The sequence below is a fragment of the Odontomachus brunneus genome, unplaced genomic scaffold (assembly GCF_010583005.1).
Source record: "Odontomachus brunneus isolate Ranch 3 - 2012 unplaced genomic scaffold, Obru_v1 Obru_scaffold_060, whole genome shotgun sequence".
NCBI lineage: Eukaryota > Metazoa > Arthropoda > Insecta > Hymenoptera > Formicidae > Odontomachus > Odontomachus brunneus.
In genome coordinates this window covers 1,546,191-1,565,686 of record NW_022639510.1, presented here as the reverse complement: position 1 = coordinate 1,565,686, position 19,496 = coordinate 1,546,191, and the positions used below count along the sequence as shown (strand labels likewise).

General features: G+C 40.2%; 1 protein-coding gene across 12 annotated transcripts in view; it reads left to right on the top strand.

Moving 5' to 3' along the window:
* The window catches only part of LOC116846087, a 126,704-nt gene that overhangs the window by 87,216 nt on the left and 19,992 nt on the right, over window positions 1–19,496 (top strand). For 7 of the 12 annotated variants that reach the window (XM_032819494.1, XM_032819493.1, XM_032819497.1 and 4 more), the window contains 10 exons: window positions 5,297–5,377; window positions 6,742–6,837; window positions 7,312–7,546; window positions 9,056–9,127; window positions 11,573–11,738; window positions 12,442–12,551; window positions 14,385–14,560; window positions 14,802–15,015; window positions 16,226–16,347; window positions 17,023–17,199. In XM_032819494.1, coding sequence (XP_032675385.1) covers window positions 5,297–5,377; window positions 6,742–6,837; window positions 7,312–7,546; window positions 9,056–9,127; window positions 11,573–11,738; window positions 12,442–12,551; window positions 14,385–14,560; window positions 14,802–15,015; window positions 16,226–16,347; window positions 17,023–17,199 — 1,449 coding nt within the window. The remainder of the gene's footprint in view (window positions 1–5,296; window positions 5,378–6,741; window positions 6,838–7,311; window positions 7,547–9,055; window positions 9,128–11,572; window positions 11,739–12,441; window positions 12,552–14,384; window positions 14,561–14,801; window positions 15,016–16,225; window positions 16,348–17,022; window positions 17,200–19,496) is intronic. The other 5 variants (XM_032819500.1, XM_032819504.1, XM_032819505.1 and 2 more) reach the window with 3 other exon arrangements.

The following is a 19,496-nucleotide window of genomic DNA, read 5'->3' as shown; positions in this document are numbered from 1 at the left end:
CCGACTGAAGTAATCCGAATTCTGTTTAAGTTTACAAGATTTTTGGTAGACTAACCAAACGTGTCTGATTATTTAACCAGAGAGTAAAAGACATGTTTGGTTAATGTACCAAAAATCTTGTTAACTTAAAGAGAATTCGGGTCACTTCAATCGGAATTTCTGGATCGTTCATATTCGACCAGATATTTGGTTAATTCGACCAAATCTTTTTTTTTCCGTGTAGCTTGTCAGCACCCAACATCCTTGCTGCTCCGTCATGGCAATGGCACTGACACTGACACTGATACGCGCAGATATGACTCGAAGATTCGTGTTAAATACGCGATGCCGACGAGAAGCTAATCAAGTATCTCAAAGTACCGATGACATAATTTAATCACCCGTGAGGAACGACAAATAACACAGCGGCGTACTGGGTTTGTATTACGCGTGTCGCTCGTTAGCCCGAGACTGAATGGAAAGACGCGGAAAAGTCCGCGAGGCACTTCATCGTCTCGAAGGTCTCGAATGTTTTGATTGTGCGGAGGAACGAGATAACGCACCGACACACGTAGCCCGTGATACACGTGTCGTCCGCCGGCCCGGAACTTGAATGGATTCATCCGGAGAAATGTGCGCGAGGCACCTTGGTCCCGGATGTTTTTATTGCGTGATCGCCCGGCGCTCACTGATACGCGACAACCGTTGGCGATAGTAAATAAAGGATTTACATTTCTTGCCGACTGTCTACTCGCGCGTAGTACACTGTTTTTTTTTGCAGCCAAGCGTTATATTAGATTTGAAGCGAAACACTGTAAGCGCCTCTAAAAAAACGTCGAGAAATACTCGGGATTTTTAAGGCAATTAAATTATAACTTTACCTCGCGGACTTTTTTCTAATGTTTCCATTCAGTTTCGATGTGTCGTCCGTTATCTATCAGGTTGTGTAATAAATAATCTCGGATTTTCTTCAGTAAAATTTAACGATTGTATTTTTATGTCATTCTAATTTTATGCAGGATTGGGAAAGTTACTTTTTAAAAGTAACTAGTTACAGTTACAGTTGCTTTTGCTGAAAATGTAACTAGTTACAAGTTAGTGGCTATGAAAAGTAACTCGTTACAGTTATAGTAAACGAGTTGTTACTTTTAAGTTACTTTCTTGAAATGATTGTAAATTATTATTGTAAATACAAAAATCTTACATTTTAAGCTTTACTAAAATGTAAGAATTGAATTTCATAATTAATATCTATCACATTAATTAGTCAATCCACTTCACAAATTTAAAAAATCTGTACTTAATATAATAAAAATTTAATAATAGCCTTGTAGAGGTAAAAGAATTTAATCACATGCTCCATAAATACGTTGATAAATTTCCCAGACAGCACAGAGAATTTAAAAGGAAATTCAGTCGTATATCATCAATTCTGAGTTCATTTTTAAATACAAAAATAATTCTTTTCACTGAATTAAACTGAAGAATTCTTTTTGCATCTAAAAATGAACTCAGAATTAGTGACGTACGACTGGATTCTTTTTTAATTCTTTTTTAATTCTCTGTGCTATTTGGGTTAAATTAATATACGATTTATAATTTTAATTTTATTTTTCCCAAGTAACTATTAAAATAACTGTTAAAAAAGTTACAAGTTGCTAAAAATAAGTAACTAAGTTAAGTTATAGTTACAGGTGGGAAAAAAGTAACTAAGTTAAGTTACAGTTACCGAAAAAATGAAACTGTAACTGTAACGAGTTATTTCCCAACCCTGATTTTACGGTAATGTGTGTGAAGAATGGCAGAAGTTCGTAGATCAAAATAGCATATTTATTATTGACGTAGAAATACAAACGTTTCATTTTATCTAAAAGATCCTAAATTATTCATTATACAAGCCAATATTGTTCCTTTTGGGTGATTAAACTGTTGCATCGATATCTTGAGATGCTTAATTAGTCTTTTGTCGGCATCACGTCATTTAATGTATATGTAACACATCAAAGCACGCTACGTGAGTGTCAGTATCAATGTCACAACGGAGGATGCGGCCAGCGATACATCATATATTTTCAAAATATGCCTAATCATTTATTTATTAATTTATTTATTAATCAGCTTCTTGTAAACGTTCTCAGCAAGTCCATCTTTAAGGATTTTATAAATAGGTGTGAAAAATTTGTCTCATACGAGATACTCAGATTTTTATTCTAAGTTGAATCCACACAAATTTTGTTCAATTAAATTATATAATATATATGATATTATATCTGTAATCGCGATTCATAACTAACATTTATCTACCTTTGAACTCAACTCTGAGTATTTCACTTGAGAGGAGTTTCAAGTAACGATTATTAGTACGGACCTTAATCTTCACATGGAAAAAACGGCAATAAGTCATGATTTGTGGCATCAAAGCACGACAGCCTGTATAAACATTATCTTTCAAGATTCTTCGCTGGCCTACAAGTTCAATGATATACTTGCAAACTTAACGCAAAATCTATATTTCGGGACATCTTAAGATCTTTAAGATTCTTGAGGCCTCTATTAATGCACTCAGAGAAAAATACAGGATAGTAGCAACTATACAGGTAATAACTGCACAAGTTTTGTGTGTAGAATCGATGTATATGATTTAATGAACTATTTTGTAATTATTGAACTAATAGCTAAATAGGATTACGGAAACTACTAGTTACTCTGTATAGTTCTTGTAACCACTCAACTTTAATTGCAATAGCCGCAAAGTAGTTAAACCCCATACATTAATTCTATATGCAAAACTCGTACAATTGTCATCTATACAGTTGCCATTGTGTCTTTTTCCCTGAGTATAGTCACTACTTGAAACTCTCGTCTCAAATGAGATACTTAATTCCGTATTAACCCTTATTGTGCACGGTGGAGTCAAATAGACTCCAGAAAAAATAAATAAAATAAAGTAAATCTATAAAATAAAATAAAAAATAAAATATAATATAATAAAATTAATCTATGTATTTTGGAAAAACTGTTAGTTTTTTTTTTTACAAAAATTATAATTCTGATATTCAAAATAAATACTTTTTTTGAAAATCCTGCTATTGTATTAATTTTTTTTCTTAAAGAGATATGCCTTGAGAGTAGTTTCTTAAAATTTCACCTTGAAATATCAAAAATTGTATCAGTTATGATTTCTGAAGCAAATCAAGACATTTTTCGCATTTTTGGGCTTTCCAATTTTTTTCTTCATTTAAAATCAAATTTCGTCTAGAAAAATTATTCCGTCATATAAAAAGATGTTTGAAATATATCCTAGAATTTTTTCTAATAAAAAAAGCGAATAGTTGCAGTAAACATTTGTGTAGCTGGAGTCACGAAAGACCCCAGTGTGCCCATTATGTGATTCTACTGAAGTGTGCACAATAAGGGTTAACAGTTGTTGCTAGTCTTATATGAGATATTCAGTTTTTATTTAGAGTCAGATCCAAATTTTTCAGTTGAATTGTGATATATGTGACGTTTATGTCTGTGATAGCGATTCAACTGAGAAGCTCTCACCTAATTCTAAACTCAAATCTGTGTGTCTCACATAAGACAAGTTTCAAGTAATAAAACTATTAATATGGGCTTTAGCTTTAAATTCGGAGTTAGATAAAAGTCTTGCAGATAAATCGCGATTACAGATGTAAATATTACAAATATCATACAATTCAACTGAAAAACTTGAATCTAACTCTGAATAAAAATCTGAATATCTCACAAGCGCGCACACACAAGACAAGTTCCACAGCTCATTGAAGTTACATATGAATCGTGAAACGACGACGTTTGAGACACGATGTGCTCTCCGTGAACTAACTATCGCAAACTTTTACCGCGCCGCGATCTAAACGAGCTTTGTTCTCCCAGCGTTATCCGAAAATCTTACGGCTGATGTTAGATAGAGCAAGAATTCCTGCTGTTCCAATTAAAAGGGAAAGGCGCGATTCGGTAAGCGGATCGTTAACTCATGGCATGAAGGTATCGTGTTGACGGCGCATTTGCGCCGAAAGATCGACAGTATCGTTCCCGTTAAACGTTCGCGATCGTATCGACCCGCAGAAGAAAGCGCACCTCTGACGATGCCAAAACGAAAGGCAATTCGCGGGCGAGAGAAGGAGAGGAAGGGGATTCGCGGTGCGGAATGATCGCCCGATACGATTCGCCGCCGGATAATTCCACGCTACTGCCAATGTTGTCCTTTGTCGCTCGTTTTGTTCGCCACCCCCTCCCCCTTCCCTCCTTTCCTCCTTGTCCTTCGTCGTGTGATGCAGCAGTCGGCGAGGATTCGCTTGGTGATTTAAACGCCTCGTACGTACACTTGACGACCTAGAAGTCGCGTACTTTCCTCTTTATCCACGGTTACAATCGGAAAAGATAACAAAATGAATTGATTTTTAAAATAAAATACATAAAATAGGCTGATTCTTGCCTAAAGAGTGTAACGTGTTATACACGTAATCTTATGCTTCTTGTGATGATAGCATTTTTATCCGTCTCTAAAATTCGTCTAAAGAGATCGAAATATGAAGCACACTTTTAATAGTGATTCAGTTAATGGCGAGTTTCTTACAATTTAATTGCTTGTATATTCGCCTGGATCTTAAAGAGTCAATAACTTTCGCGATTTCAAGTCAAATCTTCATTAATTTTGCTGTAGAGAAAGAGAGGGGCCAGGCGCAACAATATGGCGTCCGCAGAACAAATACCCACAAACGTCGCGCCATTACGCGCGAATCCCTCGCGCGAAATTGCCTTCCACGTGGTCGTTTCGCCGCGAGGACGCGTAATGTCTGCGTTTTATCGCGCGCGCAGCGAGGAAACGTGTACTCAGGGGGAAAAAATTAATATTCTTGGACGTAAATATTAGCGAAAACTGTGAGCAGACGACCGCCTCTGTCGACATCATCGTCGTCGTCGTCGTCGTCATCGTCCTCAGCCGCGCGAGGCGGCGAAGGATCTACCCGCAAATTACTGCTTGGAAATTTCCGGTCGCGCTGACGACACCGTAACCGCGCGGAATGTTGCGAGCTCGCTAACTGCTGCTTCCCCGGCTGACTCGAGTACCACATCGTCCTCCTCCTGCCCCTCCACTCTTCGTCGTCGTTTACCCTTTCTCACCCCTCGTCTATATCCATCCGTCCATCTGACTGCTCGTCCGACCGTTTTACGACCATGAATACGATACTAACCCGCGACCCGTTTCTTCTCTTTGTTGTTTCGACGCTACTCAAACCCGGCATGCGAAACCTTAATTGACAATCTGAAACTGAAACCGATCCTGGGACAGAGAGCTTCCTACTGTAGTTTGGCAAGCTTGTCGAGCGAGGGTAAGGACAAGGAGCGGGCGTGCGAGAAGCCGAAGCTCGAGGTAAGACCACGACGAGGGTGGATGACGCGCGAGCGCGATCGTCATCAAGTCGGTTCGTACAGAGGTTTGAGTTGACCCGAGCTTCCCGATTGCCTTTGCCGCCTTTAGAAAGAGAGAAATTTACATGCGTGTGCGCTTCGCTTTTTTAGCCTGAGATTGATTTGCTCGCTTTTTCAGACCTTTGTACGATCTCCTCGGAAAGTAAACGCCACCGCCGCGCGCAAACCGGAGAACTGACGTGAATTAAACTGTTCTTTAGTAATTGTGCGATGATATACACGGAGAGAATATTATAGTAGAAATTATATATTGTGGATTTTGTAACCCAGGAATAGATTCTGCAGTAATCGACTGTCCTTTCATTTCATACGGGGAAAGAAGTTTGGTTTGCTGAAGCAATCTCTAACGAAATGTGAACAAACCAGAAATTCCGGTTGAAGTTGCCAGAATATTGTTTAAATTAACAAGATTTCTAGCTCTCTAATTTTAACAGAATTCTAGTAACTTCAAGCTGAATTTTCTAGTTCATATTTCATCAGAAATTTAGTTAATCTAACCATACTGAAAAAAAGATATTTAAAATTTTATTTGCGGGATATAAAGTTTATTTCTGTGAATAGTAAAATTCATTTCTGTGAAAAGTAAAATTCATTTCTGTGTAATAAAATTTATATTTTCTATTCTCTTTTCATTTTTCTTTATATATATCTTCTCTATATTCTATATTCTATACTCTATATTCTATATTCTATATTCTATCTTTTATATTTTCATATATTCTGTGAAATAAATTTTGTATCCCACAAATAAATTTTCAAGTATTTTTTCTCAATACATATATACGTTTTCTCCATATACAATTAATATTTCAGGAATTAAAATGTGCTATTAAAAAGTTTGCTTAGTATAGATCTTGGATGAACTTTGCTTAAATGAACCTTACTGGTAGTCTACAGTCTTGCACAATACTAGAGCAATAATAAAATTCAAAAAATTTAAAGGTATTGTAATATTCTGTCCGTGTAGGAATGTGGTTCTCCATATTTCGCCGTATTTCAAGGAAACTCCAACGATTTTATAATTCCACGAATACGATCTCCGTGAATACACGATGGTGGCTCTTTGAATTTTTGCTTATATTTCTTTTTTCTTTGCCTGTGATAGCTATTTTTTAACTTGCATTGTTCTTACCTCGTTAATAGTGAAGGGATATGAAAGTGGATATTTTTCTGCTCTGTTAGAAAGTTAAAGGGGGACAAAAATTGCCTGCGGAACGTTCTTCGCGTTCTTTCTTTCCTGTTTCACCCTAGTCTCCCGATCCACAGTACCCATTTATTTGACATATGCGCCGTTTGTACTTGCAGAAATCGAGTTTCAACAAATTCGACGCACTCACCAAGAAGACTGTCCTGCACGTGCGCTCGGTCGATGCCGGAAAAGTTCAACAACAGCTGAACGCCGTAAGTTCTCTCACACGCAAATCACACAACAACTCGCAATTAATACCAAAATAAGTGAATCTAAAGTTAAGATCTGTTTAGCGCTGCAAGTGCTTCAGGACGACGGATGGACCAATCATACTGCTTCATTTGACGCCTCGAAGCGTTTGCAGTGTCGAACAGACCTTGCCCTAAAACAAACCACGTCACAGACGTTTCTATATTAGCAAAGCTGCGCTTTATAGCCTGACGAAACAACAGTTCACTGAGACTCGTTTCGCGTCGAATCCTTTGAGTTTATCGTGTTGTCTTCCCGGTGACACGCGTTTTGCTAAATTTCCCAATGAGTAATCCCATGATTCTAGCGCGTACATGCTTCACGGAGACGAGCCAGCACGAGGATCACCTGTGCTGGCTTCTTCGAATAAGAGACGCGGCACAGAAAGTGAGAGCCGGCTGAACGTTAATTAATTGGCGCATTTGTGCGTGCTGCAGGTGGGCCAGAACGGCGAGGCGAACACGAATTGTCGCAGCTGCGGCAAGGTCGTGTTCCAAATGGAGCAGACAAAGGCCGAGGGTCTGGTCTGGCACAAGAATTGCTTCCGGTGCGTGCAGTGCAGCAAGCAGCTTAACGTGGACAATTACGAGAGCCACGAGAGCACGCTCTACTGTAAGCCACACTTCAAGGAGCTCTTCCAACCGAAACCGGTCGAAGAGTCCGACCAGCCCGGTAAGATGATTACCGTCTCGCGAGCAATATCGTACGCGCCGCGTACTGCGTGCCGCGTCCGTGACCGCTAATCTGCTTAAACGGATCGTCTTTGTGAATTACTCGTTAAATCTTGACTCGGATACTTAGCGAGCGACATCGATATCGGCGTCGGCGCGCCATCCTCGGCGGAACGAAGTTCGCGCGCGGGAATTAAATTTGCGCGAGTGTATTAAGGGAACCATAAACGCGCACGAGACACGCTTCGACGCGGGGAAAGGGAAAAAGAGGTGAAACATGCGTTTATCGCAAATGAAGCGCAGCACGCGATTAGCGCGAGCCGTTCAATTAACTTCAGCCCGCATTCTTCGATCATACGAATCTGCATATATATCTTGTTTTACTACTCGAAAAATCTGACAAAAAAATTACGCTGAGAGAGAAAAAGAAACGGTTAATCTCGCGCTACGAATTATAGTTATTCTCGAATCATAGTCATTAAATCACTTTTTTGTTCAGGTTCGCGCAGCAAAAAAGTAGCAATATGTTCGTACAGGTTAATTATCGATGATCAATTATGGATCTAAAAAGATTTCTTTTTGAGCGAGGTTAACGAGAACTTAGATACGGGATTTTTAACAGTACAATATAATAAAAGCTAAACTTATTGTAAAAAAAACATTGCAAATTGTGTGTCCGGTCTAAATGTCTTAATCCAAGATTAAATTTCTGATAACATAATAACAGTACTTAGAGGAGACCTAGATATACTATATTTCAGAATTTCGAAGTTGTGACTTCTCAGAAAACTGATACATCTAAATATACGAGTAAATATAAATAATTCTGTACATTCAGAAAATCGCGCTTCTTGACAATCAGTTTTATTCAGACCACAAAACTCTTCAAAACTTTCAGAAAAGTTGAAGAATTAAGACCTTAAAAAAATAATTGTTAATCAAACTTTGATTTAATTGGTTATATCCTGATTAATAATTAATTTCATCGGTCGATTCAATTATATGTGTTTACGTGTATGACGACTGATTAAATTTGATTGTTGATTAGAATTATTTGAATCAAGGACAAAAAAAATTTTCACCAATTAACGCCCAACACTGCAGTGAATTCACTGTGCAATTACAGTCGCAAATGTCAAACAGTTTTTTCTCAGTGTGCAGAAGATAACGATGTAATAATACGATTTCCCGATTCCGAGAGAAAGACGGCTATGTATAGAAGCGAGAATGATCGAAGACACCGCGTTCTCAATGTACGTCGACATTGTCTAACGAAAACTCAGCGTGCGGGATATCTGAGCACGGAGCAATGTCGTATCTGATGCGTCGGCATGCCGATTGCTCGGGAAACGTCGGAGGACTCGCTTTGTTAGAGCTCTTAGCGCACTGGCGAAAATTACAGTTCTCTCACCTCTTTCCCAGCCGTGTAATAACGCGTAAGCGCGAGCTCGCCGCGAGAAAGAGAGGTATCGTTAATACGACAAAGAGTTGTCTCTTGTGAACTCCGCAGTGCGACCTCGAAAGCCGGAGCTGATCATACGGGAGAACGAGCCGAAAGAGCTGCCGCCCGACGTGGTCAGAGGTAACGTCGTTTGACGTTGGTTGTGAGTGTGATCTGGCATGGAACGCAATTTTCCCAAGGGAGACCGTGCCTAACGCTGTGTGTGTCCGTTTGGAGAGTGGCTTTTTAACCGCCGATTATTATTGCCCGCCGATCGCGCACGTATGCGCGCGCATTAAATCATGTCGCACTAATATTGCCGCGTTAATGGGCGAATTGTAATAGCACGTAACGACACGCGCGCGAGCCGTTATTACGTTGAACATTCGACCGGTCGACATGCCTTATTTGACGAGCGACGAGAGGCAGGCGCGATCGCGGGCACGATTTTAATTGCGATTATGTATTCTACGAAATGCGCGTGTGAATGTTGCAACCGGATCGACGGGAGTGCCTCGAGGATACTTCGGGGAGTTGCACGGTCGCTCGCACGGTCGAATGTATCGCGCGCTTATTTGGACTCGCGTAAGTTAATCATCGAGCCAACTTTCCGGGTTAAAGTTCACTTCTCGTTTGCACGTGACGCGAGATGGAGATCTCTATTTGTTTAGTAACAACACCAGCAACTTCCTGTACGTTAAACTCACATGGAGAAAATTATGTTTAACCCTTTGAGAACCATACCTTTTATTTTTCGACGGACTTTTCGAATTTAGACGCTCTCGAAGTCACTGATTACGAATCTTAGATCAAAAAGTCAAAATTCTAAATGGCGGATCTATGGAGGCCAAAACTTTCAAAATTAATAATGACATTTTTATCATCTCTAGGAAATAACAATTTCCTGGTATGAAGAGAATATGTTTGCATTTTTTATAATAAATTTGCAGCAAAAGATATTATCAATACTTGAATAATTTATTATAAAAAAAGGGGACGCGGAGAACTTTGAAAAAATGTGTAAAATACTGTTAATTATTCTGAATAAATTGTTAATATTTCGATATATCGATTCCTAATAGTTAGCTCTAAAATGATTTTTGTCTGGAAAAAGCGCCTTTTTTATTTGCTTATAATAATAACTAAACGTTTAAATTATTTTTAATTCCTTATGTTTATAAGAGTTATAATAATATAATATTGTAATAATATAAGCGACTATGTTTACTGATATAAGTTAATTAAAGTCACTAAAAAAATCTAAAAATCACTGAAGAAAAGATAAGCGGGACTCTAAACGTTTCACTATGGCTCAAAGGATTAATGCAGCCAAAAAGATGCAATCTTATCCTTGGCGGAATATCCTCTTATAGTATATATCTTTATATATCAGTCTGAAGAGAAGAGCTTTCTTTCAAAAGCAAAAAGAAAATAATTTATAACATTTGAGAAAAAAGAACTCTATTTGCAAAATGCTGTTTCCTATAATTGCATATTTTAAATGAAAACTTTTATTAGAGTATTCCTCTTCTAATGAAATAGACTGTTAATTGAAAATCTATTAAATATCATTCCAACTTTCTTCCTCTTTTAAATCAAGAGAAGTGTCTAACTTGAAGCAGAATTCTTTTCTTATCAAAGGAAATTTTTATTAAGAACAAAATTTGTTGTGTACTATGAAAATTCTTCTGTCTTTAAGAATATCGTGCTTAGAACATTTTCCTTTTGGTTTCAGAAGAATCTTCTCGAGATCATGTCAAAAAAATTTTACTCTAGGATAAGATTATATATTTTTTGGAGTGTATATTTTGATACAATGTCTTTGATGTTATATAGCTGTTGTACTTAATTTTCCACATTATTCGATGGAAAAGCCTATTGTTTGAATAACAAACGATAAATGTTCCAAATCGCCGGAAATCAACATGAAACGGAGCGCGCATACCCACTAAAACTTAAATTTATCGATATCCCCGAATTTAGATTCTACTGGCCATCGTCATTTAAAACAATAAATGTTGAAAAATGATGAATACCGCTCTCTGGGGAGTGTTTAACCATCCACCTGACTAAATACCAGACAGCGATGTGTGTGCAATTTTGTTTTGTGTACATTTTGCGCGAGTGAATGTCGTCTATTCGTGAGACCGTTGACAATTCTAGCGAACAAGCGACTAGTGATATATCTCGTTGCAAGTACATGGCGACAAGCGGAAACACGGAAAAGTTGCACGTGAAGCCGTAACGCGATCTTAACGTTTGAAAACCGGACGCTGTGGCTCGCGATCTACGCCGTCGTGTCCGGGTGACGATCGGCCAAACGACTCTCTCCCCGACACGAGCGGACTTTCGACGAGAGTCTCCTTCACCTTCGACGCTTTTTTACTAGAATTCTGTGTCGTGTGCAACTTCGCCTACACCTCTTCCCGCGAATCGTCGCGCCCGAGCGGCAGTCTAACAAATTTGCCGGAGAGAGTGTGCCCAAATGTTTGAACAGCGACTAGAGGGAGAAAGAGAGGGAAAGAAAGAGAGAGAGAGCATCAATAGGTGAGACGCAAAGAAATATCCTTTCTCTCTGAATTTCAGCTTCCGACAAGCCCGATCTGGGACTCGAGGAGCTCTCAAGCCTCAACGTGAAGTCGCGCTTCCAGGTCTTCGAGAAAGCCAGCACGGAGAACGCCAATGAGATCGAGAGGTCGCCGTCGCAGATCGCCGTCAAGAGATCACCCAGCATCCTCAGCAAGCTGGCCAAGTGAGCGCGAACAAATTTGTATATGTGTGATACTTATGGAATATTTGACGAGGCTCCTTTATGCGAACTCTGTTACCCCGTGTAACGCGTGGCTACCAACCTGTAATTCAAATCGCGTCTCTCCACGACCATGTCAGGAGCCTCTCCCTGCGACCCACGATAATTCTAAACCGCGATATCTTGCCGTGACACGGATCTGCTTCTGCAGAATGCGCAATGATGAGTCAGTAATTCCGACAGTTCCAAGTTTCTTTTAGACGATCAAGCTCGCGACGTTTGTTCACGTGTAAAAGAGTCAGAGAAAAATAACTTGGACATTGGTGGGGAGTGAGTGAGATCGATTAGAAATACTTGAAATTGAGCAAATTAGAAATGCTGAGGATACTAAGGAGAAAAATTCCACGAAAGATAATTGTCAGCACTGACGACGATCTTTTCGAGAAACTTGGAATTTGTTAGAGTTCCCTCTGACGAGATAATTCTTACACGTATTTTGTCACGCTGGCAATTTTGCGCCGTATCCACGATGCACTTTGATAAGAATGACATATACACGGTATTTAGTAGTCAGCAGTTTTCTTCTCGCGACGTGAAACCCGAGAAAACGCGCGAAAAAATATGTTACAACGATCGTAGCGGAGTATAGTCGACAGTCACTCATATGATATGTCTGTGTAATCGTTGTGCATATTCTCTCACACAGATTCCAGGCCAAAGGCATGGACATTGGCGTAGCGGACGAATCCCTCAATGGTATACCCTACGAGGAGTCCAGCGAAAGCGAAGATGAAGTGGAGACGGAGGAAACCGAAGGTAGGATAATCCACAGAATTAAGTGAGAAAAAATAAGATATTGGATTCGATATAGATGAGCAAAAATGGAAATTTCTCAATTTGATATTAACTACAAAAAGAGATAAGGATCTCTGAGAGAATAAAATATAAATTTCAGGGACAAGTAAGAACCAATGCAGATAGTGTTGCGAAAGTGTATATATATATGTGTGTGTGTGTGTGTGTGTGTATGCAAGGTGTCTCGCCACTACCGCATTATCTCTTAAGGGCGGATTCCTGAGATAATTTGAATAAAAGAATCCTAATGCAAAAATGCCGAGGCTATGATACTTTTCAAATTATAAACGATTAAAGTTGACCAATTATACTGGCTAAAGTACACGCGCTCAAATACGGTACAACACACGATGGTACAGGTGCATGCACATGTCGTTCCTTTTTCCAAATATTGATACGGAAGTTCCATACATACAACAACGTATGTAATAATAATCTGCGTTTTCTATCATTTAAATAAACATATCGCAAATAATAACAGTTTCGTCAAAATTTTATGAATAAAATATCACAATATATTTATGAGAATCAATAAGCTGTCACACGTTTGACGTTTCTTTCAGAGATTTACTAATTTCATATCTTATGCAAATTCTCATTTATGTGCCTGTACCATTGTGTGTTGTATTGTACCGTACTTGAGCGCGCGTACTTTAGCCAATATAATTAATCAACTTTAATCGTTTATAATTTGTAAAGTATTATAGCCTCGACATTTTTGCATTAGAATTTTTTTCTTCAAATTACCTCAGGAATCCGCCCTTAAAAAGATAATGCGGCAGTGGCGGGACACCCTGTATATACATATCAGTCAAAATGTTGCAACACTCATTTAAGTTGAATCTTTTTACACGGAGAGAATATTGTAGCTTTCTTTATATAAATTTCTTTCAATTTTATTGTTTCTGGTAGTGTAGAAATAAATCGTCAGTAAGATCTATCTTGCTAAAGAATATAGTTATTTTCACCGAAAACAAAGCACATCTCTTTAACAACACATTTCATATTTTCTAGGATATAAATAGTATATATATGAAATGAAAGGATAGCCAATTATTGCAGAATGTTGATGTATTCCTCAGAAATTCAATAATTTTTTTATAGTAATTCTAATTCTTAACAAAATTCTACAGTAAATTTTACTATAAATTTTCTCTCCGTATACCGGTACATTTTTACCACATCTTATATCAAATATAATTATGTGCATATCTTCTTTCCGAACAAGATTGGAAATTTCGATTTAGACAAACATTTTGCTATTATTATTTTAAGACACGATTATCCGTTACATTTCTTGTTTTTCTCTATACACTGAAGAAAATCCAAACGTTGGAATCAAAAAACGTTGTCAAAAAAGTGACATCTGATGGTTCTAAAGAGCTAGTTCCGCCAAATATCTTTCGGATAAAAATTTTGACTCTATTATGCACTTGAATTAAAGTTTTTGACGCGCTGATCACAAATATGTAAGTGTCAAGATGGACGCAGCTACCGTTCCAGAGAAAATGGCCCACTTAAAATTCTATCCTCACTAGATAGCGTCATCTGGTACTGAAGGAATTTTAGATGAGCCATTTTCTCTTAAACGGTAACTCCCTCCACCTTGCATATTCGTAATTTATGCGTCAGAAGCTCCAAGTCCAAAGCGTAAATAAAAATTTTCGTCCGAAGAAAATTGGGCGACATGCCTATGAGTGCGCTTGAGCCGCACCCTTTGTTAAGAAATTGTAACACGACCAGCGTCAGGCTCTTGCTTGATTTTTATTTTTCTCTCTTTCTTCCGAATTTCAGAGGTGGAGGTCGAGATCGTGAAGGCAAAACGCACGACGCGCGAACGTCCGATCAGTTTCTCAAAGATGGACGACATCAAGAACCGTTGGGAGTCCACCAGCCAACAGGGTAGGCGCGAGGTGCAGCGCGAGGCCAGGAAAGAAGAAATCGCTGGAATCCGCTCGCGACTGTTCATGGTAATTGGCTAGTTTTCGCAACGCTCCTACGCGAATGCAATCGTAAAAGTGCGATTTCCGTAGAACATTCGTCGAACGCGACGTATCGGAGGACCAGCCGCGCTTCCTAAAAAGGATCCTCTTCGGGCGGCATTGATCATTACATACGCGATTTTTCCGTAATCCCGCCTACCGCGTCTCGCTGATATACGCTATTAATTCCTCCCCTCTCTCTCTCTCTTTCTCTTTCTCTGATTCACAGGGTAAACAGGGTAAGATGAAGGAGATGTATCAGCAGGCGGTAGCCGGAAGCGACCGCGTCACGAAGATAAATGCGGCGGAGGAGATCCAGCACTCGACCCACGCTCGCTCCATCAAGGAAAGATTCGAGCGGGGCGAACCGATCGCCGTCTCGGACGACGAAACCGACAGCAAACCGAAACCGGAGAAAGCCGACGAGGAGGTGATCGCAGCAGGTACGAATCGCGAGCGACTCGGAATTTGAGCTAATCGGCGATTAACGGAATGAGCACTCGAATTCGGAGTGGAGAAATTTCTGATCGATAATATGTGTTGCGTTTCGAAACGCATATCTGAAAAGAAATTACGCGCTGATTCCGTATCTACTGTAAAATTTCATTTGCAATGTAATGTGCTAGAGGTTAACTTGCAAATTGGAATTTAAAGCAATTGGCAACGCAAAGTCGGATAAGCGTGCGAGATAATTCGGGGTAGAGAAATTTCTGCTCGAAAATAAGTGTCACGTTCGGAAACGCGTGGCTGGAGAAGAAATCACGCGCTAATCCTGGGAGCATCTGCTGTAAAATTTCATTTGTGATGAAATATGCGAGACGTTACCGTGCAAATTATAATTTAAAGCAATTAACAACGCAAAACCGGATAAACATGCGAGATAATTCGGGGTAGAGAGATTTCTGCTCAAAAATCAATGTTCAGAAACGCGTGGCTCTGAAGAAATCACGCGCTAATTCTGAAGGCATCTGCCGCAAAATTTCATTTGCGATGAAAAATGCGAGAAATTAATTTGCAAATTGGAATTGGAAACAATTGACAATGCAAAACCGGATAAACGTGCGAGATAATTCGGAGTGAAGAAATTTCTGTTCGAAAACAAATGTCTCATTGGAAAACGCAATGCTGAAAAGAAACGATGCGCAGATCCCGCGAGAGACATGCCATTACAAAATTTTATTTGCTTTATATAAACATAAAAAAATGAGACGTTCTAGCTTTTCCAATCGTTTTGCGTTCTGACAACTAATAGCTGTCATAACAAATAGAGATAACCAAACGGTTTCTAAATAAAAAATACGACAATTTTTAACGATGACTTTCCGTTATAATGTATGTACAGCTGGCCTCGCGTGCCGTTGTAAAAGAATCCAAGAGGAACCTGGAAGAAAGCAACCTAGTATTGCTCACTAATACGCGAGACATTCGTAGTAAAAACTTCTCCGCAGAGCGGAGAATTGTGTTACGAGATCAGATTAATATTCAGCCGCCTTATAAGAGGCTTTTTTCGGTCCTTGACAGAGATAGATCATTATAACGTGCCGAACGCCGCGGCAGGGTGAAAGTCACCGCGACGCGGCGCGCGGTGCTAATTGACATTTTAAAGTCACATGTGATTTATGGCAATCTATGTTGGTCACGCCATGCACACAGGTATCAGCAGGAAATCGCGATCGCTCTTTTTGGAGTTGGACGCCTCCGCGGCGAAGACGGGACGTCCAGTTACGCCGGTGCATCCGAAAACGCCGACCGAGACCTCACGGCGCGCACGAGACGTAAGTTCGACCTCTCAACTACAATTATCTACACACGAAGCTAGCGGAAACTGTTGACAATTGCGCATTGGTAAAAATGACTTTAAAGTCGGAAAAATTGACCCTAAAGTCATCGAGATTTTCTTAGTACACGTATTAAAAAAATATGTGTATGGAATAACGTCTCATTTAACATATCTATTTTATTTCAAATTTTTAATTTATTTAAAATATTAATTACTTATAACAATTAATTTTATTTAAAATTCTTAATTCAAAAATTTATCTTAAGTTTATCTTAAGTTAAAAATTTATTTAAGTTTATTTTATCTAAAATTCTTCATTTATTTGAAATCTTTAATTAATTTGATATCTCAAAACTTTACTTTATTTCAGATATTTAATTAATTTTATTTCACGTGTTTGAATCGATTTAAATTAATTTTCACTCACAGTATATACGCGATTTTAGCACGGCATTTTGCCTTTTTGTCGTTAGAAATTATATCGTACCATTTGTTATGCGATATTGCACATAACTCGCATACGCGCGATTCACAGCGAGAGTTTCAATGGAAAAGATTCGAATTGACTCTGTTCTCGAATAAGAGCTAGCAAGCGTGAGAAGGTTCTCACAGAACGCAAACTTCAGTTGCGCTCCAGTAACGATAATCCTCGAAATATTTGCGAGAAAAGGCATTCATGGCTCGTCAAGTCTCAGACGACGTGGTGCGCAGCTCGGACACGACCGAGGAGGTCCAAGTAGAAACGTCCGACATTACGAACAAGTTCAAATTTTTCGAGTCCTACAAGGAACCGGAGAAACAGCGGAAGCAGTTTCGCATTACGCCGCCGCGCGACGGACAAGTCAAGGTTCGATCCTTCGACTTTGTATTGTCGTTGATTGATTGACGTTTCTGTGCTGTTAATCTGATCTAACAAGCGTGAGACTGACTAATTAAACGGTTTACCGCGTGGTTTTTAAATTAACGGAACGCGATAACTCTTGGCCCGTTAAAAAGTAAACATTAGGAAACGCGAGCGATAGACCGATATAGCGCGATTAGTCTTTGTTGGTCGAGTAAAAATAATTTCATTTTTTTACATTTGCGAGATAATTTTGACAACTGTCTGCCATCCAGAGAGATAGCATCGTTCTTTGTCTCTTTCTCTTTCTTTGCATGCTCTGTTTCCCGTTTCGTGTTTCGACTGCAACGTTTATCAGCGAGCGGTATTGTCGGTCACTGATAAAGTCCCTTTCAATTATCGGTGAGAAGCGCGACGATGTAAAGATCGTATCTGAAAAATGACATGAACATTAACGGCGAAATCGGTAATGTAAAAACTGAGCTCGCGTTGTGATATTGTTTTCCCGAGAAATAGCGTGATTTCATTTACAATTGAGATAAGAGAAACGCGCCTGCGGTCAATGTGCACTTACCTATTTTATGGTGTATCAAGCTTTTAACCACTTGCAATTTCATGAATGATATTTGCTTTCTTTGAGATCTGTACTAACGTGGTTGTAATCTCTCCCCTCCCCCCAGCGATCACATAATGCTCCTCGCATCAAATAACAATTAGTCGGCTCCTAACATCGAATGACAAAGTTCCGTTGCTCAGATAGGAACTTGCTTTAAGTGGGAAGCAATTAGAATTAAGGAAGAAAGGAAGAATTCTAAAAACATGCAGGAAGCTCATTAAGAAATCTACTCTGACATTAAAAAAAGATGAATTCTAAAAGCACGCAAGAATCTATCCCAAGGTCGTTAGAGGGGAAATCTACTCTGACATTTAGATAATTCCAATTCAGGACAACATATCCCGCGATATCATTATTTTCCGGATTTTGCTTCCGAAGATCGAAATCGAGCTTCATATGAATCACGAAAAATGGCACAACCCCCAATCCCTGCCGGTCTCCTTACAATTATCTCGTAACATTTTCATAGAGCCAACTACAATCCAATCTTATTTCTCGACTTCCTCGACTAAAACAAGCGTCCTCTAAGCGAAAACCTCAACGATGACATTTTGAACTCGTATTTTTACAAATAACAACCTCAATGGTATTTTCCTCGAGGAGGAAAGAGGAATCTCGGCCGGCCGGAGGGAATCCCCGAGGGTGAGCCACCTTCCCGACGCTGGAGGGCCCCGAGTCCCACCGCGGTTCAAACGCCAATTACTCCGGGAAACAGTAACTCTCCCCCCCTCCGTCATACCTCGTCTAAGCACCTGCCTCGTTGCCACGGCGGTATGGGGGACGCGTGTTTGCCGAATAATTATCGGGACGCGATAACGAGTCCGCGCTCGTTCGCGCTGGCATAGCTTATAAAAGGCAGCGTGCATCGGCGGGCTGGCGGCAAATGCGCCACGGAGCGCGCACACACAGTGGCAGAGAGTCGATTCCAACAAACCGAGCTGTCCTTGAACCCCTCCGGAGTGGTCAGCGCAGCAGCCATACTTTTACCGTTAGTATTCCTACATCCTTCCATTCGTGAGGAGCGAGCAAGTGAGTGAGTGTGCGAGCGAGCGAACGAGCAGACCGGGCCGGGCCCCGGGGAACTTAACTGAAGGAAGGCGCGCACACACCACCGTGCACCGGGCACGTCGGGGCCCTCCCAGTAACTCACACACTGAGGGGAGGAGGTTCTCTCGTATCCTCTCCTCGTGTGAACGGCATAGCAACCGCCGAACCAGCAACAACCGGCTGTCGCGCCGCATATACGAACTTCTCACACGGGAAAGAGTCCCTCGAGAGAGAAAGAGAGTAGAGTAGAGAGACAGAGAGAGAGAGAGAGAAAGAGAGAGAGAGAGAGAGCGCGTCCGTGGAGTGGCGGAACACGGGGTTTGCGTTCAGTTTGAGTGACGACGCGTCTCGATCCGTTCGCCGAGCGACGCCGAGGAGCGACCCTAAAGTATAAGCGCAAAGGTAATTAGTCGAGTTCGTCGGTGGTCTCGGTTACGTGCTCGTGGTCGCGCGATGTCCAATTCCACTTTTCGGAGCGATTTCCTTTTGTTCTCTCTTGGTGCACCAGAATTCAGAACTCGCGAATTCTCCAGTTGATGCTTAAGTGACGCGGTTCGGTTCAGAGTTTACGGAGGCGTCTCTCTCTCTCTCTCTCTCTCTCTCTCTCTCTCTCTCTCTCTCTCTCTCTCTCTCTCTATCT